Source organism: Aristolochia californica, unplaced genomic scaffold (genome assembly GCF_029961685.1).
Source record: "Aristolochia californica isolate CCGP_79_NKW_82.1479 unplaced genomic scaffold, dmAriCali1.0.hap1 SCAF_11, whole genome shotgun sequence".
Taxonomy (NCBI): Eukaryota; Viridiplantae; Streptophyta; class Magnoliopsida; order Piperales; family Aristolochiaceae; genus Aristolochia; species Aristolochia californica.
This window is the reverse complement of record NW_027181782.1, coordinates 200,895-225,276: the sequence shown is the minus strand read 5'-3', so window position 1 is coordinate 225,276 and position 24,382 is coordinate 200,895. Positions and strand designations below refer to the sequence as shown.

Below are 24,382 nucleotides of genomic sequence, written 5' to 3'. Positions count from 1 at the left end.
AATAAGACAGTCTCGAGTGGCACGGAATAATTTGTTTATTTATTAAGCATTAAAAAATTCTGGGGCTTCTTCTCTGGTTCGATTGTTCGAAGCTTCCAATCAGATTTGCAGAATATTTTAAATTAAAATAAATAATGTTAATTACGAGAATGACCTCCTGCAGACCCCATAAAAATGAGCCAAAAAACACAGGTACGAAATTTGAAAAACAAAAATACCTTTTTCGGCTACTTTCAATAGGGGCCGAGAGGAGGCGCAGTGAGGAAAAGAAGAGAGTGTGACAGCCTTCAACGGCCACGGCACTCCGTTAATCGGGTCTCCTCTTCTTCGTGCGACGTCTCAGTTGGAGCTGATGTATTTCGTCGCCGAGGAGGGATCGTAGAGTTGTTTCTTTTAGTCCTTGTTTTTTCTTCTTGGGGAAGAATTGGTTGGAGAGATCTTGGCAGCTGAAAATGATCGTCCGGACCTATGCGCGTCGCAATCGGTGCATTACCAGGAGTTTTTCTGAATCGAATTTCAATAGCGGGATGGACAACGGCTTGCACGACTCTCTCTCGCAGGAAAGCTCTGAAGATGTCTTCAGCTTTGCGTTTTCATCTCAGGATTCTTCTCCCTGGTCATTCGATTCTGATATATATGGTTCGTCCTCGAGCCGGGAACCAGAGTCTCAGTCCCTCATCCCTCCTCGCCCTCTTGGAGCTCGTAATGCGTTGCAGGGTAAGAAGATCCGGAAGCCTAAGAAATCGAGAGACGTGACTCGGGAGCCGGGAGCGTTGAAGAACCCTATTTCCGGAGGTTCCAAGTTAGTTAGGACTCTGTCCGTGCCTCCAACTTCAACTTTGATGGAAGCCCAGGAGTTTGGGGAAATGATGGAGCATGTGGATGAGGTTAATTTTGCGTTGGATGGGCTCCGACCTGGACAGCCTTTTCGTGTCTGCCGTGCAAGTCTATTATCTTTGTTGTCAATTAGCACGACTTCTCAGCAGCGTCGTCTTCTGAGAGCACAGGGGTAAGATTGCTTGTCGTCCTTGTACATTTCTCGTTTACTTAAACTGTCCCCTTTCTGTTTAACTATTACTGTTTAGCATTGCCATGAAGAAAGCAATTTCTTCCATATCTATCTGTCTCAAGATAATTGGTTCACCACTTAACCGAAATCTTTTTCAAATAAGATGTTCTTCTTTGGAATTTTTTTACTAATTATTATTTAGGGGTAACTTTGTGATTTACGAAAAAGGGAATTCTTGGTATGAGGATGTTGAGTTTATGGAAAAGAGAAAAACTTCATTGACTTGATGTAATCAGAGTACATGAACATCTACTTGTAATAAATGAAAACAATAGAGTCCAATTACAATTAAACGATCCTTGTCCCAATTACACCTAAACTCTAACACTTAAAGATAAGTCTTATCATAATTAAATAACTCAACATAAATAAATGACTAACATAATTAAAACACCTTTAAACTAAAACTCTTCTGTGAGGACTGCTTCTATAATAATTTTGGCTCTATAAGATTTCTTATTGTGAGAGTCATGTAAAATTTTTTCATATTTGCTCTCAACACTCTCCCTCAAACTGGAGTTTATAAGTTCAGCTTGTAATGAAAAGGATTCTTGGTCTTCAATTTTCTTTTACTGAAAAAAATTGTTCACAAATACAATTATTCATAGATGCAAAAAACTTTGTTTTTTGTGCTCCCCCTTTCTTGAATATTTTAGTCACATAAAAATTACGACAACATATAAAATAAAATACCTTTTCTTGTACTTCTTCTTCTACTTCTCTCCCTCAAGCTGGGAGGTAATGATAATGATCTCAGTTTGAAATAAATAACATAGATGTAGTAATAATCTCCTCCATCATAGTGTCCCAAGGATTGCCAAACGCCTAGCCAAATCAACTCAAAAGACCGGTTTTTTGGGTTGTATTGGCTAGGCATTTGACATGGTATCAGAGCTGGGCACCACGTTCCGCGTTCGAATTCCGGCGGAAGCGGTAGGGAACGGGAACGGTGGGTGTCAGAGCTGGGTGGTTACGTCCACCTGGGTGATTCTGTCCACCACTGATGGGTTAAGTACTCTGCTTTTCGCACTTAACAGACCGGTCTTTTGGGTTGTATTGGCTAGGCGTTTGACAAGGATTTAACCCTAAACTGGACACAAACTCTCAAAAGGTAAAAATGGGTGATAAAACATAAATCGAAACCAACATCAAAAGATTTCGAACAAAAATAGTGACAATAATCACTAAAGTGGGTAGTGCATGTCATTCACAAGATAACACTAAAAAATCCAAGGGTACCAATAAAAAGTCTCAATAGACTTAAAAACACCTATATATATAAAAAAAAAAAGGTAAAACAACCGAAGCAACACACAAGAGGTTGGCCCAAAGGGGTATGTAAGAGTAAAAAAAGGATGGTAGGAGGAAGGTAATTGAAAAAGGGGTAAGTGAGATATTTTCCTGATATTGTTGATCAATAACATTGTTAAGGAATAGTCCCACATGGATTAGTGAGTACAAAGATCTTGAGTTTATTAGTTGGGAAAGAGGTTTCTTAAGTAGGTTAGTCATTTTGGGATGGGTGTGGGACTCAACTTCACAAACAGCAACTCACAAAGTGACGCAAAAAATTCGGCTTAAATTCAGATTTTTCAATGCAACATAATACCAGCATGATCTTTGATTCTTCCAATGCGAATATATCCTTAAATATAGGTCAGGTTGACATGAAATTTTCTCCTTCTAAAACTAGACTTAAATATCTTTCATCCAAGTATAACTTCTCTTCATAAAATATACTTTTTTTTAGATAAATAATCTGATAGATTTCGGTCTCTGTAATCTGGCCGAACTAAGTACTCTTTCTCCTTTTGCTAGCATGACCATTAACTCTTCCAAGATCAATATCTCCATATAAAAAACTCAAATCGAGAATTGGTTGAATAGGTAAGAAAATAGACTTACAGGTTATTTTTTGGATATATAGTTCTCCATATAAAGTCTCGTTCTTGATAGCATAAAATGGCTTGAAAGTTGAGACTTTCTGCTGTGGCTCAAACCTTTATTGCAATCTGACCTTTGCTGCTTCAAATATAGATTTTTCTTTGTAGAAAACTCCGATTGCCAAAATTTGTTTTGCGTTGGAAAGTAGACTCGAATATATTTCCGTAAATATATAATATGCAATATGAAAAACTCAGTATAGAGGTGAAAATGCAAAGCAAACTACGGGTATAGGGGCTGAAAAGAGAAAAAAAATAGATACGAACCTAAACTGCTAGAGATAATAAATCAGAAAAGGACCACATTATCTTTGTGGGTTGACTGAGTCAACTCACAGAACTTGCTCTGATACCACGTGAAGTTGGGTCCAAAGCCTATCCCAAAAGAAGGCTATCCGTTAACATACAACAAAGACCATTCATAAGACCCCATAAAATAAAATGTGTCATGCATGGGCCTGTCCAAGTCTCTGCACCCAAAAATTCTGCATTCTTTCCAAGCAGGACACAAGGGCAAAAAAGGCCAATGCAACAACTTTGCATATCATCACAGCAAGCACCGATTCCTGAGGACCACTGAGTTGGATCATGGCTGACTTGCTGATGAGAGGAAACGGTGCTCCTTGGAACCGTCTCAAGTTCTAAATCTGTTTGATCCAATGGTATATAACGGGGAGTATAACCGCTTTGCCCCTTCATTTTTATCATCTTAAGGATAAAAGTTACAAAGAACTGCAGTCCTTAGTTAATCTGCAAGATTGTCGAAAGGGAAATCAAGGAGCAAAATCAAAAACCCTATTTGTATTGGCTACAACAGCATAGATCAAATATTTGTTGGGACAACTAAGCAAAAAGTTAAAAAAAAAAGAGAGCAACAGAAAAACGAAAGAGCTGTCCTCAATTTTGGCTTTGTTGGTTAAACCACTAATTTGAATCCCGATTTACTTGTTGGTTAAACCTGGCTCTGATACCATGTTGAATTTATGGAAAAGAGAAAAACTACATGGACTTGATGTAATCAGAGTACATGAACCCCTATTTATAATAGAGGAATGTAGTAGAGTCCAATTACAATTAAACTACCTTTGTCCACCTAAACTCTAACACTTAAAGATAAGTCCTAACATAATTAAATAACTCAACATAAATAAAAGACTAACATAACTAAAACACCTTTAAACTGGAACTCTTCCTTGAGACCTGCTTCCATAGTAATTTTGGCTTTATAAGACTTCTTATTGTAAGAGTCATGTAAAACTCTTCCATATTTGCTCTTCAACAGAGGACAACTTTTACATCCTAAAGAGGAAAAGGAGGTATAATTCCTCGTAAAAAAATGGGTTTTTTTCACCGTCTCCATTGGTGAATTTGCTGCATCTCTATGGAATTACTTAGCCTAAGTGGCCTGTTGAAGTTAGCTCATTCCTCCCAAAATGTCTAACAGAAAATTAGATGACCTCTTCCCACCTAATGAATGTAAGACATATCTGAACCCAAAGCAATGTTCCCTCAACAACTTGCGGTCAAAGACCTATATGGACAGCTTGCCTGAGACCTGGAACAAAGGTACAACCACTGAATGGTAGGACTTCTTGCCTAGCAACACTTCTCCTCATGTCTAGACCTATATGGACAAAATGACCTAAAACATGGAGTAGGTATGCACACGGGCCAAAGACAACCCACATATGTGCCTAATAGAAAATAGACATGGTCTTGGGTTGCTTACATGCTAAAGTTAGGTAGTTTTTTCACCAAATGACTTGCGAAGTTTAGAGGGTGTTTTTCCAACTTATACACATAGGATCTTTCCAAACTAAATCGTGTGAGACTATTTTAATGAACATTGGGTGAGACTGTTTACTAAAACAACTCTCATTCCTAGACTACTAGCCTCAGACATGGAGCACAGTTACAACCACTGACCGGTGGGACTTTTACTCACCAACGAGGTCAATCTCTTGTCTTTATCAGAGAGGCTCTTTATCTAGTCCAACTTCTCAGCTCATATGCATCCTTTTGTTAATTTGCATGTTTGTTTTATGTGCTTGTTAAAGTAGCTAAGGATCTTCAAGAATTTTGCCTCTTTTCTTACACTACTATTTGTTTAGATGGATGCTTCTCCTCAATGTATTCTTAACTTAACTATATTTTCAGGATGGCCAAAACAATCATTGACACTATTCTGAATCTCAGTTTTGATGATTCTCCAAGCATTCTTGCTGCGGCAGCTCTTTTCTTTGTTTTGGCTGGTGATGTAAGTCTTCTAATTTTATATGAGCATGGTGATACCTGCTGCATGGTATTCTCTGGTTTACATCCCCGACTTGTTTCATGTTGCATGCATACATTTGTGTAGCTTATGAACTTTCTAAATTTAAATGTAACATAAAATTTAAAGTTTTGTGGGTGAAAATCCTGATAAATTTTTATGCTTGTTCAACTAGTTAGCCTTAGCTACAAAAGAGGTTTCAGTAGCAGTTACTCTAAATGTCGTGGATGTTTTAATTCAGGGCCAAGATGATCATCTGTTAGATTCACCTCCATGTGTACATTTCCTTCTCAAGTTATTGAATCCACCAACTGCTGACTCTATTGATGGTAAAGTGGCAAATATTGGGGGTAAGCTTCTGTCAGTGTGTAGAGATCCTGGCTCGCTCAGAGGTATGGCCAAACGATTGGACTCTAGCTCTGGTGCTATAATTTCGAAAGTTCAGGAAATTCTGCTAAGCTATAAGGAGATAAAGCCACTGACTGGAGATAATGATGGGATCGAGAGGCCAGAGTTGAACTCAAAATGGATAGCTTTGTTGACATTCGAGAAAGCTTGCTTATCTACTGTTTCTCTTGAAGGTACAATGTTAAACATGTTTCTTTATCAGTTGTCTAGATTGTAAAATTATTGGTGATTTTTCCTTTCTTTTTCTGTTGTTCAGGCTGTAAAACTGTTGTCGATTTTTCTAGATTAGACTTCCTCTTTTTAGTGTTGCCATAAGCATTGTCTTTAGACTTGGTGCACAAAACATTTTTCTTTTTTTGATGTTTTTTCTCTTTGCTGTTAATAATGACCATCTTTAATTTGTTGAGGCTGGAATTCATTGTTGATTCCATCTTCTTTGAATAAAAATGTAAACAGAATTTGTTGTTTGGTGTATTTGGGAAAGATCTGTCTGGTTTTTTATTACGCTTCACATGCATTTGGAAAAGATTTAGGAAGTAATTGCATGGTAGCAAAGGTTGTGTTCTTTGCATTACAGCCAAGTGTACTGTAAACGTAATACTCCCCTAACATTACCTCCATGGCCTGGCCTACAGTTTTTCTATGTCTGGTAATTAGGAGATTTCAGTCCTGAACATGTTCAAATATGCCTAGTGATACCTTTGACTGCTAACAAATTGAATCTGTCATGAGCCATTTTGCATTCAGTTTGTCAGGCCAAGGCATCTCTTTTTCATTAAAAGATATGAAACAAGTGTGAATAAGACAAAATTCTCCTTCCTTTCTGTGGAGTCTCTTAAAGACATCTGTAGGTTATCCAGATGGGGAAGCTTTATTTTTACCAATGGAAGTGATTGGTAAAAAAGGAAGTGATTTACTTTAATTTGGATAAATATCTAGATTGAGTTCCGTTGGGTATTTTTTGTATGATGGCTATTTAGAAAAAAAAGAAAAATAAATTGTGGGACAATGTCGGAGCCAGATTTCAATATATCTTGCAAATATCTTCTTCAAATCAAAGATATTTGTTTGTCCGAATGTATGATTTTTTTACGTCTAGTGCTGATCTATAAATTTTCAGATACATCTGGTACAGTGAGGAAGGTTGGAGGTAATTTTAAGGAAAGATTACGAGAACTGGGAGGGCTGGATGCTGTTTTTGGTGTGATTGCTGATTGCCACAGAACTATGGAGGTTAGTGATCTTTTCATTTTCATTTCAGCTGGAATATAAGTCTTGTGGTTAAAGTACAGAATATTTGTACCCTGGAATTTTATGATTTATTATGTAAATAAGGTATAAATCCATCGAATATAATTTGCACTATCATATATCTCCATATTCTTTTGAATAGGAAATTTATGACTGATTACATTGTTGTCGTTTGGATGAGTGAAATGGGGAAAGTAGGTACAAAGCTTTTGTCTGTAATTAGGAAATAGGAGTGTCAGTAGTTGTTTTGCCTGATCAGTAGCATACTTCTTTTTAAAAGCATCATAAAATTTATGTGTGCATCAAGTTATTTGTTGGGATGCTTCTGTGGTTCCTGTATGCTTTATGCTTCCAGCTTTTCTACTTTTATGATGGGAAAATAATTAACTCGAGAGAGGGCATAAATTTATTTAAGAACTATTTCCAGCCTTCTTTTTGATTGATGGTTTCTGATATTATTTGACTGAGTTAGCTCCTTGTCCAGGGCATGATCAACCCAGATTGATTCTGTATCACATGCATGCATCCCTTCAGAGCAGATATGCATATGGAAGAAACATATGTTTTTTCTTGTCCTTCTCTGATACTTGTGATTTTCATTTTTTGGTTTTAAATAATATATTTTTTTAACTAGCTTAAATTGATGTCATTTCTTTTGGAGTTGTTAATTTTGATAAGTTGTAAACGTTTTTCTGCAGGCTCAGTTAAATCACGAATCACCTTCCTCTCGGGATTTAAAAGATGATGCAGCTTGTCAGAGTGTTGTGCTACTTTTAAAGTGTCTGAAGATTATGGAAAATGCCACCTTTCTAAGCAAGGATAATCAGGTATAAGATAGTTATGGAGATTGCTGTTCTAATGGTTGAAAAATGAAGTATCTTGTGCATTCAGAGATAGTCATGGAGATTGCTGTTCTAATGGTTGAAAATTGAAGCATCTTATGCATTCAGAGATAGTCATGGAGATTGCTGTTCTAATGGTTGAAAATTGAAGCATCTTATGCATTCAGAGATGACTTTCTGAGCTGTGTTTCTTTTTCATGTAGAACCATTTGCTAGAGATGAGAGCTAAATTAGGCTCTGAAGGGTCAGCAATGTCTTTTGTTGGACTCATAATAAGCACGACCAAAATCCTATCAGGTTAGTAGAAAAAGCTTTTATTTTTTATTTTTTTTGTTGCATTCTCTGATTAGGTTCCATCTTATTTGGCTGAACCATCTAGAAAAGTAAGTCTTATCTTATCATGCTTTTCAGTGAACTGATCATGATTCTGCCATTGCCTTTTAGGTTTATCTTTGCTTCACAGTTCTTGCTGCATGTCTAGTGACGAGAAGTCCACTAGTATCAGTAATGGGGTGAATGGTCAGTCATGTCATGTTTCTGATGCTAAGGTCAACTCCTGTGGCAAAGGTACTGCATAGTTGAATTTTCTTTAGATCTCTGAAGGTAATTCTTTTACACTTATCATTTAGAGGTACCTGCTTGATCTGTAGAATTTTGATTTTATTCAGCGAAGAGGTTCTTCTTGTGAGAACCTTGAATTGAAATGTTTGAATTATGTCATTATATTGTCAAGGTCCCCCTCTGTAGTTAGTGTTCTATTTGTCTTTGGGCTTTAACGATACTTGCCAATTTGAGGAAACAAAAATTAAGGTAGCCCATTGTTACTGTATTAGGGTTGAGTACATGTAGCCTCCTTTTCATTATTTTTTATCAAATTCTTCCTTCACAAATAGGTGTCATTCTTCAAATCTTCCTTTACTACCTCTATCCCTGTCAGTTTCAGGCTTCTTCCACTACTTCATGGTCCACACTGGCAAAGCCCTTCTCATGGAGGCTCCTAAGGTTTTCATAGAACATGTAAATGCTATTTCCAATAACTTGCTCTTACTGTCGCAATCTATTAGTTTTACTCCTTGTTATTTGTGCCTTCTAGTTTTTGTACACATTATTTCATGTTCTCATTTACACTATCCTTGTATTCCTTGTTTTTGCTACTTCACCGCTGAACATTCTGCTTGCTAAAGCATGGCGGGTTCAACAACTGTCATTTAAAACTGTAGTCACACTTTTCATCTATCACTGGTGTAATTACATTGTTTAGGTATGTTAGAGCAGTTCCTTTCATGCTCATGATAGTTTTGACAAGAGCAGGTATCAATGCAAAATATGTTAGATTGGGCATTGGTTTTTGTCTAGATGGAAGGCCCATCACCAAAAAGTTGCTTACAAATTACAAAGAAAATGATTTTTTTTTCCAACGATAATGCTGTATCCAATGTGGATCTTGTTACTTTGAAACTGGACAATTCTTTTGTGTGTTGGTTTTTAATACTAGTGATATTATGGTTACATAATCTTGCTTGGTTTTCTGCAAAAATCTTCAGGTGAAGTGGATGGGATTTTATTAGATGACTTCATTGGAAATTGCCACACTACAGAGGCATCCTCTTTTCAAATGCTCTCCAAAGTTTCTCAAAAACGTCAAAGGTTGTCTACATCACGGTTGAAAATTTCATCTGGTTCTGTGACTTCGAGTATGTTCCCACTCAATGTTCCTTCAGTAACGAAGGGAACCAATTCTCCTCCAACATGTATGTCTAATGGGATATTGAAGGGCTTGAATGGAGCAAATTCTATTTCTAATGGTTCAAAGGTGGATTCTGTTGGTCTTGGTGAGAGAAACCATGGTTCTGTAGAGAATAAACTTGTAAACCTGGAGGATAGTCAGGATCCATTTGCTTTTGATGAAGATGATATGAAACCCTCGAAGTGGGATTCCTTGAGGACAAATGCATCTGGGACCCAAAAGAGCAAAAAGCTAGGTTCAGCATTGGACCATGGGCGTGTGTGGTGCCTAATAAATAACAAAGAGGAATCATTTGTTGAGGGAAATATATGTTCTTTTGAGAATTCAAGCACATCCGCAATTGAAGCCGAAGATTCTAATCTTTTGGCTGATTGCCTACTTACTGCAGTTAAGGTATCTGATTATATGATTTTAAAATATGCAATTTGTCATAACATTTGTTGTTTCATTCCACAGAGTAGCTATAAAATAGATGTAACCATGCAGTTAACTTCTTTGCCTCTATCAACTTGGTGGAATAGTAAATTTGATATTACATTCAATCAGCAATCACAACATTTCAACAATAACTTTGTGGCTGTTGTTATAGTTAGATTTAGTGTTGTGTAATTATTTTTTAAGTTGAGCCTATTATTACAAAATAACTTGCCAAAGTTAGGAGACCTCTTCTTAACTAAAAGGATATGATCTTCCAAACCCAAAGTTAGGAGACCTCTTCTTAAAAAAAAGATATTGATAATCCAAATGTGGATTAAGTATGGCTTGAAGTTCTTCCATACATCCTTGTTTGGTTAAAGTTGCTCTTTCTGCAGATTATCTTTACACCTGAGTTATTGGCAGGCGACGGCCTTATCTTTTGTTTAAATGATTGCTTTCACAGTTTCTTTACTAGATCTGGAGGTCTGAATCAAAGCTTTCTAGGTGACAACAATTTAATTAAAATAATATCTCTTTTTTTCTTTTTATCTTCTGGTTATATTATTTATTTTATTTTATTTTATTTTTTCTTCTTGATACTCTTTTGCTTCACGCATACTCAAATGTTGGGGTGTCATATTTGTTGCTCAATCCTTGGCAGGTTTTGATGAACTTAACAAATGACAATTCTGTGGGCTGTCAACAAATAGCCTTTTGTGGAGGACTAGATACAATGGTGACCTTGATTATTCGCCATTTCCCAATGTTTGATTCTGTCTCATCTGGCATACATACTACTGTTTTTTATCATTTGGAGAACAAGCATCTGCATGATCAAGAATTAGATTTTCTGGTAGCTATTTTGGGTTTGCTTGTCAACTTGGTGGAGAAGGATGCTCAGAACAGGTTATTTGTCCCCATATTGCTCTCTTTGTATTTATCACTCTACAAACATAACAATATTTGTTTTCTTATTTGGCCGAAAACATTCTTACTTTGTCTCCTTTCCTCTTTACCTTGAGTGAATCGGGACTTTGTCACATAGTTCTGAAAGATTTTTAGTGGGTCTGGACTGTTCAAAGTGTGTATCATGCCTTCGTGCCTTCCTAACGGGAGTGAACAATGTTTTGAAGTTTCTGATTCTCAGCTATATAAAAAAACTTATTGTTCCCTGTTCTTTCCTGTTCTGTGATGTTGCTTTTATTTTCTTAGTTTCATGTCAATACAATAAGTTAAGAAGCAAGATGTCGCACATGGGGTACGAGTAGGAAAATTTACTTTTGCTTGAATCTGGGAGGTCCAGATTCAGAGTTTTAAGGGGAATAATATTTTTTATTTGGTTGGAGTCACTAAGACAAACATAAAACTATTAATAGAAGTTTTTTTTTTTTTTTAAACTTAGAACATAGAGACAGAGAGAAGAATCAAGAAAGAAGAAGAGAAAAGGAAAATCTTCGAGAAGGGAGAGTGCATGAAAAATGAATAGGGGGATTGAGAAATTTCAGCAATTGACACTTCCTCTTAATCACTTTTATATTAGGTTTTTTTCAAAGGAAAACTTGTACACTTGGTTTAACAAAGTACAATAAGAGTAATATACTTCAGCATATAAGTAATATGTTAAACTTGTACACTTGATTACACTTGCTATTTGTCTTTACTTTTTCGGAATTCAAAATGGGTAATCTTTTTTGTTGTCGTTAATCTTACAATACAATTAAAAAATGGGAAATTTATCATTTGTTTATTTTTATCATGATGGTTTTAGTATCTTCATTTTAAAAGAGGTAACTTAGGAAAATATCCTATTGCTATTTCAATAAACACTAACAAGGATGAAATTACTGCTGCAGATCAAGGCTTGCAACAGCCAGTGTGTACTTACCAGGATCCAGAAGAGTTGAAGGCAAGGCAGATCAGATGGATGTAATTTCTTTACTTTGCACAATCTTTTTGGCCAATCAAGGGGCTGGTGAGGCATCTTGTGATGCGAAGCTATTGCCATGGGTTAGTAGCTTGGTCCAAGTGTCATGAATTTTTAAAGAGCATCCATGTGAATTTGTGCTTTCAACCACATTAAATTTGGTCTTGCTATTGGCTGTTAAGTTCCTTTAGACTCTTGGGCATTAATGTGTAATCCTGCTTCTATTTCAGTACCACATTCAGTTGTGGCAGGCTAAATAGGCACCTGCGAATAGCAGGAGGGGGTTTAGCCTGTTATTGATAAGGAGATTTCTCGAAAGGCTTACTTGACTGAAATTTTAATTGCTTCAAATCTTTCTTTACAGAATGATGAAACTGCTCTGTTGCAAGGGGAAAGGGAGGCTGAAAAGATGATCATTGAGGCTTATGCAGCCCTGCTTCTTGCATTCCTATCAACAGAAAGGTATCTTTGAGTGCCTTCAGATTTCTGTGATGTGGCTCTCTTTTCCAATTCTTCTGTAGTTATGTTGGCTTTGTTTTGTTTCAACAGCACAAAAGTCAGGGATGCCATTGCCAACTATCTCCCTGATCACAATTTGGAAGTTCTTGTACCTGTATTGGAGAGATTTGTGGTAAGTATTGTAACCTTTTTGTATCATATTACTGTTCCATGTTACTTTTTCCCTAAATGGTATTTGTTTTGCGTCCATACACTCTGGTTCATGTCAGTGAAGGAAAAAAACATTTGTTGAGGTGATTCCAGCATCCTCATGATAAACCTATTAGGACCCATTTTAAGAAAAAAAAAGCCATATAACTGATGATCTGGTTCATGCCTTGCTGACATGAAATATTGGCATTTTCAGGCGTTTCATTTGACCTTGAACATGATATCACCTGAAACACATGCTGCTGTAACGAAAGTAATCGTATCATGCAGAGGACTCTAAACACTCGGAACAGATTCTGTACATTCTTCCTCGTCTCTTGTGCCCTTTCTCTCAACCTTCTATCTTATGGTCTAATTCATTGTCATTACCGGAGAATGACCAGACCAGTGGGCTGCAGTGCCCCCTGACTGCCATTGTATTTTGTTAATTCTTCAATTTTTTCACTGTATGTTGTTGAGTATCTCCCATTTCAGTTTTGCAATGTACTCTCTTGTATGTCAAAACAGATGGGTTCACGTTTGTATATTAGTGTCTAGTAATAAAGAATCGTGATAGTTTTTCTGCTCTCTTGTCCCTCTATCGTAACAGCTGAGATTCTGCTTGAGCCTCGTTTGTTTCTTAACTGCAAGTCATTGGCTTACATTGACTATTTATGCGAATCCAGTGATTTTTCCTAATTTTAATTAAAATTTGATGAAATAAAAAATTATCAAACTTATAAGACTGGAATTAATAAATTATAATTATTTTACTAACTAAAAAGTTTTTATTGTTTGTATCGTTTTTGGGTTGGATAATAAAACGAGCTCCGTATTGTTTTAATAAAAATTTATGTAAAAAATATAAAAATTATACTTTTTAATTACTTCACTTTTTTTGAAAGTTTATTTTATTATTTATTTATTTCAATAATTTTATAATTAATTATTAGTTATTTTTATATGGTACAAATATTAAAAATTTTATTTTATTATTTATTTATTTCAATAATTTTATAATTATTTTTTCTGTTATTTTTATATGGTACAAACATTAGAAAAAAACGCACCTCCTTCTTCAGTCGGTCTTCGCTTCCATTGTAGAGAGAAATGGCCGAGAGTAGGTACTTTGGGAAGGACATGCCGGAGTTCGTTGCCGAAACTGAGGAAGCCGTACCTGGCGATTCCCTTCTCAAGCTCCTGGCTATGCCTTATATTAAAACGAAGGAGAGGTTCCTCAGAGCGGCTTTAAATCTTAAAGAAACGGTAAGAAACCGTTATTACATCCTCTTCTTCTTGGGATTTCTATTTTTCCTCGTTAGCTGCCTATGATTATCTTCCTTCTGTTCATAAAGTTACCAATTCTTCGACTGATTGAGTTAAATGCTGTACTGATAAAGATACTATAGTGTCTTTCCAACTCTAAAAAACAAGGCATCTTTCCCAACTTTTCCGACGGTGGATGAATCGTTTCAAAGAGTTTGTAGTTCGTTCTCGTAATTATTGTGGGAATAGGTGTACTCTTGCTTTTCGTTGCGAAATTGGTGCTATTGCTTCTTATGCGTACTAGAGATTGTCAACAGCTGGCATAATGAAGTTGTTGGAGTTACTTTGCTATTTGTTCAGGAAAGCTTAAACTTTGTTGTGGTTGAAATTGGTGGAAAGAAAAACTTCCTCTCGTTCAATTTTTTTTTTCTTTCAGATTGTCAAGGAGACCATCAAGTCCACTGGTCGTCGTGTAAAAGATTACACACTTTACACTGGTGCGCTTGGAACCGCTTTCTTACTCTTCAAATCGTACCAAATCACAAAGAACAAAAATGATCTCGAACTGTGTGTTGACATTGTTGGTGCTTGTGAATCTGCTTCGAGAGGATCGGAGTAAGTGCATTCTTAGCGGCTTCCATTGCTTTAGAATATACTTGTTTCCTCTGTGCACCTTGGCGAGATTTGATTCTCATTATATGCATATGTAGTAGTGATTTTGGCTGTATGAGAAGTTTGTTATCTTGGAGCAAACGCCTGTGGTTCCCATGAGACAATGATACCTATTCTTTTGGGTTGAGCATAAATTGTTTGTGGAAATACTGAAAATTACTCACCAATTTGGATTTTCATTGATTGTGTCTTTGCGCGTGTAGCCTTGTCACATTTATCTGTGGGCGAGAGCTGGAGTGTGTGTCCTTGGTGCTGTGGTGGCCAAGCACTTTGGAGATCAGAAATTGCAGGACCATTACTTAAGGCTATTTAAAGAGGTAGCTTTAATCTGTAAGCTCTTGACTCCAATATTTGATCACTTCCACCGCACCAACTGATAACAGGAACTATCCTATTTAGTTTGGATGTGTTGTACTTTATAGCGAGAGTTTCTTTTCTTTTTTAATATTATGGGTTACTGAATAGTGGAAATGTCTAACAACATCAGCTGAGTCACATGCACTAATGGCTGCTGTATCTGATAGTGTAGTGGATGGGCAATGTTATTCTGAAAATGGATTCTTTATTACATTAGCCGTTTTCTTTCTTTTCTTTTCTTTGCTGTTTTTTATTTTATTTTTTTGCCCCTCACGTTTTACCAGCATAACTGCTTCTATTTATAGAGATACATGAATAGACTTTCTGTGGGCTAGTGCCTACAAGAGGGCAGACACATTGTGCTGCTTTCATAACCAAGGGGACTATCTACTTTTATGCGCAGTCATTCTATTGTACGCTGATTGAAAGTTGTAAATGAATAACCCTTTAAGCATAATTTAACATTACTAGCTGGTCTTGATCTCCTCAGTATCAGGCATGGATAGTTTGTCAGTCATGTGTGCAATAGAAAGGCTACATATTGGAAATGACTGATAACATATTGTAACGGTTACTTCCTTGAGGTTAATTACTTGGGTAGTTCATAAAATTTCTTCTTCAGATAGATTCAAATGCCCTATGGTGTTCCAAATGAGCTGCTATATGGGAGAGCTGGCTACCTATGGACGTATTCCTTCCTAAATAAACACATTGGGGATGAAACAGCCACTTCAAAACATATGGTGAGCCTACCTGATGTCCTTGGTTTATTCTCTTACATTCTTAGATTTATAAACATATATATATATATATATATATAAGTATGCACAGGTTGAAAACCTATAGTGTGAACTTGGACTATTTAGGGTGCAATTGTGAAAGACATGCTTAAAGAGGGTAAGTTATTAGCAAAAGATGGGAACTGCCCATTAATGTATGAATGGCATGGAAAGAGATACTGGGGTGCTGCTCATGGGCTTGCAGGAATCATGCATGTGCTTATGGACGCAAAACTGAAGCCTGAAGAGCAGGATCGTGTCCAAGGTGCCCTCTGCTACATGATTCAAAGTTGCTTCCCAAGTGGTAACTACCCATCTAGTGAGGGCTCTGAACAGGATCGCCTAGTGCATTGGTGTCATGGAGCTCCTGGTGTTGCACTTACCCTTACTAAGGCAGCTCAGGTACGATCCTGATGTTATATTGTATACATAGAAATTATGTATGTTACCCTGTCCTGAATTCTAATACCTTCTTGAAAGTCCAGGAAAAGCTTTTATGCTTGTGAGCAAGCAAAAAATTTAATGTAAAAATAGAGCTGGACAGTCTTCAAATCCATTGAAGTTATTTATAAATGCCAACTACTGCAATCTTGAAGAGTATTTTGCTATCCAAAAAAGAAAAGTATCTTCATGATCATGAGTATTAGAAGTTGTAAATTTGACAGTAAGGATTAAAATGGAATGTGAAGGTTAAAATGAACTGAAAACGTTTTAGCTTGTTGGGTGTTTGTTAGACTTCAACAAGTCAGATTCACTCTAGTAAAGTCTGCGGAGTTTTTATTGTCTGTTAAAAATTTGCTAGGAAGGGAAAAAAGTCTAGTCTGATAAAATGTGATATGGTAAATTCATTGAGAAATAGAGTATGCAATCAAGCATACACTAGCAATATTATATAATACTTCCCTTAGTAGGTACAAATTGTTCTCTGTTCCATGTTGATGTGGGTGTGAATCTTGACATAGGCACAAACTCTAAATTAAGAGGGTCAAAATAGAAGCCAAAGTGGACGTTTGATGAAAAACAACTGATGTATGCAAATATGAAAAATAAAAAATAATATAAAAAATAAAAATAATATATAAATTGCAAACTGAAAATGGGTCTTAGGCAACAGGATTTTTTGGGTAGAAGAAAAGAAATAAAAGTTGGATGGGTGGAGGGGATGAACCAACACTAGGAATTCTCAAGCAGAAGGAAAATTTAAATGTAACACCAAGTATTTGTTATTTATTTTGAGTGCAAACTTAGCATATTTTATGATCATAAAGAGCCTTAAAAAGTCAACCCAGCAGATTGCATACTTAATAGTAAAATAATTTTTAAAAATTCTTGAAGATTGAACTATACATGGATGAGTTAAATAATTATTTCTTGTTCCTTACGAAAACTATACCTCAGGTGTTCAAGGATGAAGGATATGAGAAAGGTGCTATAGAAGCTGGTGAAGTGGTGTTAAAGCCAGTTGGAATCTGCCATGGCAGTAGTGGAAACGCGTATGTTTTCCTCTCACTATACCGGTTAACAGGTGAAGTGAAGTATCTATACAGAGCCAAAGCTTTTGGCTGCTTTTCTACTCGACAAAGCTGAGAGTCTGATATCCAAGGGTGTAATGCATGGAGGAGACAGTCCTTATTCATTGTTTGAAGGTTTAGGTGGCATGGCGTATCTTTTCTTTGACAGGCTGAAGGTTGGAGGGGAAAAAAATGAATGTAGTCCTAGACAGAGTGTGTTGTGTGTAAATATTTCTATTGGGGGGAGTAGTTGCTCTTGTGAATGTCCTAACAATGGAAGCTTATGCTGTTTGTATGAAGGTCGTTTACTGTGTAAAGCAAGGATGGTTTGTATTGATTTGCTAGTCGATAGGTTTAGTAATTGATCTGTTAATTAAACTCCCACTATGTATGAAGCAGGGATGGTTTTTATGTCCTCTTACACATAGATGGGACAAGTATTTAATTATTCTATCGTCTCTTTTCTTTCAGTATATTATTAAAATCATTTTTATTTCTTCAATATTTATATTAACTTAACTAAATAATAATAATAATAATAATAAATTATTAAACAAAAACATAACCCCTAATAGTTCAGATTCAACGGGCCCAGCGTGATCTCTCTTTGAATGTCTACTCAACGGACCGATTGTGGGATCTTCATCGCTGCTTCTTCCCTCCAAATCCAATGATAGCTCCTCCAAGTCCTTGTTCTTCAAGCTCAACCCGGAGGAGGGCCCACGCAGCACCAAGGAAGAAGATGATTTGAAGACTGTCTTTGTCTTCTCCACAGCCGGTCCTTCTAATGTCGGACGTCAGTCCCCTTGTCGGACTCGACTGGCAGTTAAACGCCGTTAAAAACCAAATAACAGTAAGTAAATAAGCGGTTAATATGCAGATAACAGAATTTCAAATGATCTAATAAGATGCGGCAGTTATTCACGCATCCAAACCGATTTGGAAATAAAATTCACGGCAGTTGTCAAGGCATCCCAACCGATTCGGAGACGCGTTAACAATTTTTTCTATCTTTCTTATTTTATCCTTTTTCCCATTTTACACGTGGGCCCGACTTCGTCTTCGTCTTCTCCACAGCCGGCACTTCTAATGCGAACACGTCGGACGTCAGTTGCGTATAAATTTTGACTGGTTCAGATAGAAGAGATGACTTCACGGCTTCAGACAGAAATATAACTTCACACTTCAGTCCAACGACAGTTGCAGTACCACTTCCAGCAGCCCCGTCGCCGTCGCCGTCGCCACCACCATCACCTCCATTGCCATTACCAGCAGCCCCGTCGCCACCACGTCAGCTGCCCGTGCAAATTCAGGTGTCGATTGGGTTCGGATTCGACCCAACCAATGTCGAATTGGTTTGTTATTATCTTCGCAAAAAATTGATGAAAGAAGATTTTCCGTTGCGTAAGGTCCTCATCCATGAGGTTAACCTCTGCCTCTTTCATCCCAGTACCTTAGCACGGAACTATCGACCAGCCAGCGACAACCAATGGTACTTCTTCACACCTAGGGAGCATAGGTATATCAATGGAAACTGCCCCAATCGAAAGGCCGCCAACGGTTTTTGGAAGGCCACCGGCTCCTTCGAGAAGATTAAGCACCAGGGTCAAGTTATCGGCCGTAACAGGTCGCTCGTCTTCAATGAGCGAGACTCTAAGAACGGGATTAAGACGAACTGGATAATGCACGAGTACGTCTACGATGGGTTCACCAAAGATAATCAAAAGATGTTCCATTCTTGGGTTTGTTGCGGAATTCACGACAATGGCAAACTCAAGTCTTCGTTCAGTGAGCCAAATAAATCATACTATGCACCAGGACCATCCGCTCATCTACAGATTGGCTCCTCGCACTTGCCCTTGCCAGCTCCAGTAGACACCTTGCCACCTCCAACCTCAGACTCCTTGCTCACCCAAATTCCACAGGCTGTTGCAGATTATTCTAGCTGCTGCCCTGTTACGAGTACCACACCGATGAAGGAAGTCTACCCATCTGATACACATACTGGCACGACGACAATAGATGCCTTGTCAGACTTCTCACAGGTCACTGGCCTCTCCGAGACGGACTCTGGTTTCTTTGACGAGAATTCTGATGATTTCCTACACGACCTCGACTATCTCTTACAATAGAATTTTTTTAGATGGAAGTCGATCATTATTTCATTCATTTTGTACTATTAATATCTTCTTCTCCATGTATAGAATAAAAAATGGTTTATGTGTAAGCATATGAAATTTCTTAATATCAATGAGATAATCTCTTGCTTTTGAAAAACTTAATATGTTTTGGGAGGTCCAGATTCATCATTTTAAGCTCAATCGGCAGTCCGGCCCATGCCCATCGTAACGTCCTTGGCTTCCACAGCCTTCTCAAGAAGGTATTCTTTCGTCTGTCCGGCCGCCTACTAAGTATAATCGGCGGTCTTCTGGCCGGCGCTAACAACCGTCTCCTTAGCGACGTGATAGGCCTCCTTACCCTTTTCCGCAGCGTACTCACACCCTTGGTGACCCTTCTCCAAGGTCGTCTCCTTCAAAGCAGCAGCCTTGTCAGCGGCATAATCAGATGTAACATGGATCCCTTGTGTGGTAGCGTCTTTGGCCTGGACACCAATACGAAAAGAATTTTTTATTAAATTTACGGCTATTTCATCATCAATTACTATCTCAAACATTCAATCAATGACTATTTTAGTCTTTGATCCACGATTAAATGTTTCGTACTAAATAATTTTTCATATTGGATCAATCGTGATAATTACTGATGCTTATAACACAACCAATCCTTCTTGCTTGTCAATTAACTTCAAAGTGGGCATACTTTACCTTGTTGGAATCAGAATTCCAAAAATAAAATTGGTAAGATAGAACTCTGTTTTCAGAATTGGGTGAGTTTGGAAATGACAGAAACGAGGAGTTTGCAAAGAGAAGATTGGGCCATAAGAGCTAGGGGTGGTATTGTGTCGAGCCAAACTCTAACCTGTATATGTTCGAAGTGAACTTGATTTAAATATTTCGAATTTGAGTTCGAGTTGAAAACAGTTCGAACCTAAAATTATATGGGATGGAGCTTTACGAAAATTGAGTCTGTCTCAAGATAAGTATATTGACACTCTTTTGGATTGGTTTCACATGTCCAACTGTATACAAGGTAAAATACCTTATGATAGCACTAAAAAGATGAGCCAGGTGGATTGTCCTTCTCACCTCTAAGATAAGTTGGACGAATCTAAGTATCCATACGCTTCGACTGTGGGGAGTTTTATGTATGCTCTTATATGTACAAGACCTGATTTTGCTTATGTTGTTGGGATTCTTAGCCGGTTTTAGGCTTATCCAGGTTTCACTCACTGGGAAGGGGTAAAATGGGTAATGCACTATCTACAACGAACAAAGTCATATGTTTTGACTTATCAAGCGAACAAGTTGGAATTGGTTGGTTATTCCGACTCAGATTATCAAGGATGTATTGATACTTGAAAGTCTACTTCTGGTTTTATCTTTATGTTTGGCGGATGTGCCATTTCTTGGAAAAACAAGAAGCAAGACTGTGTCGCGCAATTGACCATGGAGGCAGGCTATGAACTTCGCTACAAGGGAGGTTGACTATCTTCGCAAATTCTTGCGAAGTCTTCTAGTGGTAGATTGTGTAGAGCGACCTATTCCTCTCTTTTGTGATAATGCATCTGCTTTTGCTATCATGAAATATCCAAAGTAAACATATCGAAGGAAAATACCACTACATATAATACATGCTGAGGAAGGAGGAAGTTGTTATTTATAAGATATCTTCTCTGGACAACTTAGTTGATCCACTAACCAAGTGTCTTCCCGTGACCAGTTTCACTTTCCATGTGGGGAACATGGGTTTGATTTGTTTATAATTGATGAGACCAAGTGGGAGAACATTGTTTTGTATGCATTGTGGTCTCAATGATTGGTAATACTATGTATGTCATGACATTGTAATTTATATTCCATGGAATGATTTTGAAAGAATACATATGTTTTTGTGTGATAATATGAGTACTCAGTGTATGCCTTGAGATTCAGCTTCCCTATTAGGTATGCACTTGTACATGCATACGTGAGGGTCTCAATAGGGAATGACGGTTGAGTCTCTAAATTGTCCAGGCCAATGGGATTGTATAGGCACAGTTTCCTTTACGGCTAATACTCATGCTGGTATAGAGTTTTACCCTGAGCTCCTTAGGTACTAAGTATGCTATGGATGGTGAGATGCCTTGATGTCCAGCTTTTCTATTAGGTATATACTTATATGTATATACGGAAAGGTCTCAATAGAAAGGTAGGGTTGGATGTCTAAATTATTCAGGCCTATGGTATTGATTAGGCACAGTTACCTTAGTGGCTAATACTCGAACTGGTACAGAGCTTTACCTTGAGTTTAGGTCCGAGTATGCTATGAATGGAGACCGTTGAACTGGCAAATTTGACAAGTATGAATTTGGTTTATTCCCGATCCTTGGATATCTTAGATATATATTGTGTAGGCCCGGGTTAACTACAAATGTATATTAAAGTGTTTAAGGTAATGCCTATAGTCATAGTATGGTTTTATGTGTCAAGATTGATTTTTCATGTTTTTTCGAAAATCGGAATTCGAAATGGATTTGAAACCAAGTCGGAGTTTGTTGGAATTATGGTTTCCAGTATATTATTTATAAGATAAAATTACCATGATATTAGAGGCGTGGGGCCCACTTCTAGATGTTATGTCATTGAATGTTCAGTACAGGAATAATGGCCAGCACATCCCCCTGTAGAGGTAGATTCATTGGGTGCATTGACTGGACACATCCCTTGGGCATAAGGAGATGTATCTCTCTTGAGGGGATGTATCTCTCCTTAGGGGATGTATCTCTCCTTAGAGGATTTATCTCTCCTAAGGGGATGTATCCTTATGAATAGTCATTAGTGCCACACCCTTTGGAAATCTATAAATTCCTCCATGGTCATACAAGTGAGGCTAAGGCTAATTGCACACCCAGTTTGACTGAACGGGAGCAAACTTATCACTTGTAAACGAATTATCAAAGGTTATCTTGCGCACTTCAAGTTCTATTTATATTCTTCAAGATGAAAGGTATGCTCACTTTATTCTTATTATTTCAATTCTATAATATATGTATGGCTCTCATGATAAGGAAAATTATGGAAGAATTTAATATCTATTTCTATGATATTTATTTTATTATTATTAGACATCAAGTCTAACACTTTTCTAATTTAAAAGAGTCTTTGAATGTTAAACATATTAATCTAGCTGATGGGTCTATCTTTTCAGTTCAAGGAGTTGGTACTCTCACTCATGCGTCTTTCTTACCTCCTTAGTCTACGTATTTCTTCAATTCAAGCATTGCTTGTCTCTAAATTTCCTTTGAATCTATTTTTCGTTAGTCAACTAACCAAGTTAATGAATTTTTTTTACCTTTTATCTTACTCATTATGAGTTTTAGGATATGACAACAAAGAAGAGGACTGGTTCCAATCATGAGGGAGGCAAATTGTATTATTTGGAGAGCCACTTGCTAGATAATACTCTATATGCATTATACTCTACAGTCTCACCTCTACAATGACATTTGAGATTAGGTAATCCATTGCTTGCAAATCTGATTCAACTCGTTCATGAAATAAATAAAGAATCAGTTTGCTACTTCAATTCATATTTTGCATAATGATAATGGTCTTGAGTTTATGAATCGAAAGTTTGACCTTTTTTGTCAGAGTCAAGGATTATTCATCGTACATCTTGTGTTTAGTCCTCAACAAAATGGAGTAGTTGGATATAAAAATCATCATTTGTTAGAAGTGACACATACATTGATGTTTCATAAAAATGTACTGTTTTTATTATCTCTTTGTGTCGTCAAGTGTGTCTTCTTAAGTATTCTTGAAAACAAAAATGATACAAATATTTTTCGTCCCTATATTCTCCATGAAAACCTCTAGAGGATAGAGTGTTGTTTCGTTACAAATCATCTACTAGATTTATTTATAATTATATAAGGCATATTATTAAATATAAATTATTAAAAAACGTAAAACATATTATTTATTTACTCAATGATCTTAATCACAAGTCACACTTGGAAATTGCATAAAGTTAGATGGTCTTTTCTATTACATACGAATAATAATCATTCTCTTTTGTATGAATTTTTTATTTTTTCTATACTTTTTAAAGTCTTACCAGGGGTAACTTAATACTCTTTTTCTTTGGAAGGTGTCATAGACTAATAAGGTCCATAAAAGTACGACTATTTAAACTACATAAAATTACAATTTAAAATATTTTATAATTCTTAAAGACCATTTTAATATGAAAAATATTTATTTCTTAAAATTTATGAAAAAAATTAAGACCCTTAAATGAAAAAAAAATACAAAAAATTAAAAATAAGAATAATTAAGTAATTTTAATAATTTTTTTAAGATCCAGTTATGATGCTACCTTAATTGTCCATTAGATTTGAATAGTATTTAGAAAATACCCAAAAATCAGCCCTAATAGAAGTCAATACAAAAAATGAAAAGTAAAAAAAAAAAACTTGAAAAAGGAAACATATCCAATAAAAGGCAAAATGGAGAAAATAATTTCTTATACAAAATAAAGTACATATTACAAGGATAAATATGTCTCATAAAAGGCAAAATAGAGAACTTCCTATACTTGTTGTACATAGGAGGAACTACAAAGTAAGAAAGCTTACTGAACGGAGCAAAAAACTGAAAATGAACGTTGAGACGACTAATAAAAGCTAATATTGTAGCCTCAGTTGTTGAAATTTGCAAAGAGTATATCAAAATCCGCATCAGAAAACGATATCGAGTAAACAAGAAATCGATAAAAAGGAAATAGCTTGCTCTCGCAGAGAATCGGAATAATCTTTGAATGACTATTTGCTTTGAAATAAGAAAACGATTGTAACAGTTGATCAATAATTATGTTATAATAAGCGTACGCGGGATTCTGCTGCTCGATCGTAGTAAGAAGAAACAAACTAATCGCGTAGCAAAGTCAAGCTGATAGACAAATGGAGACGATGACAAAGACGCCGGTACGTGTAGAGATGCGGAATTATAAAAAAATGGGAGATACGTAATCTCACCCCAGTTCCCCAGATTCTGCAATAAAAAAATATGTTAACGTGTCCGGTAGATTAGTCTAGGTAGGCGAAATGGGTTTTTGTTCACGGAAAGGATCGAGAGGAAGAAACCGAAAAGAACCCACGATGGGTGTGTAAAAATGG

General features: G+C 36.7%; 2 protein-coding genes and 1 pseudogene across 3 annotated transcripts; all 3 read left to right on the top strand.

Annotated features, from left to right (window-relative positions):
* Positions 1-245: 245 nt before the first annotated feature.
* Positions 246-13,104, top strand: LOC137943921 (wings apart-like protein 2). Of its 2 annotated transcripts, none has more exons than XM_068789364.1 (13): positions 246-1,009; positions 5,170-5,269; positions 5,526-5,865; positions 6,813-6,925; positions 7,642-7,770; positions 7,989-8,082; positions 8,230-8,352; positions 9,330-9,925; positions 10,611-10,855; positions 11,803-11,875; positions 12,238-12,335; positions 12,423-12,504; positions 12,739-13,104. In XM_068789364.1, exons 1-13 carry the CDS (start codon positions 453-455, stop codon positions 12,820-12,822), a joined length of 2,634 nt encoding a protein of 877 aa, XP_068645465.1. In that variant the 5' UTR covers positions 246-452; the 3' UTR covers positions 12,823-13,104. The 2 variants fall into 2 exon arrangements, with proteins under 2 accessions (XP_068645465.1, XP_068645464.1); XM_068789363.1 differs by having other exon boundaries at positions 11,803-11,956.
* Positions 13,105-13,631: 527 nt separating this feature from the next.
* LOC137943923 (lanC-like protein GCR2) lies at positions 13,632-17,479 on the top strand (annotated as a pseudogene).
* A 1,009-nt stretch (positions 17,480-18,488) lies between these two features.
* On the top strand, positions 18,489-19,238 carry LOC137944451 (NAC domain-containing protein JA2-like). The gene has a single exon (XM_068790137.1). It carries the CDS (start codon positions 18,489-18,491, stop codon positions 19,236-19,238), a length of 750 nt encoding a protein of 249 aa, XP_068646238.1.
* The last annotated feature ends 5,144 nt before the right edge of the window (positions 19,239-24,382 follow it).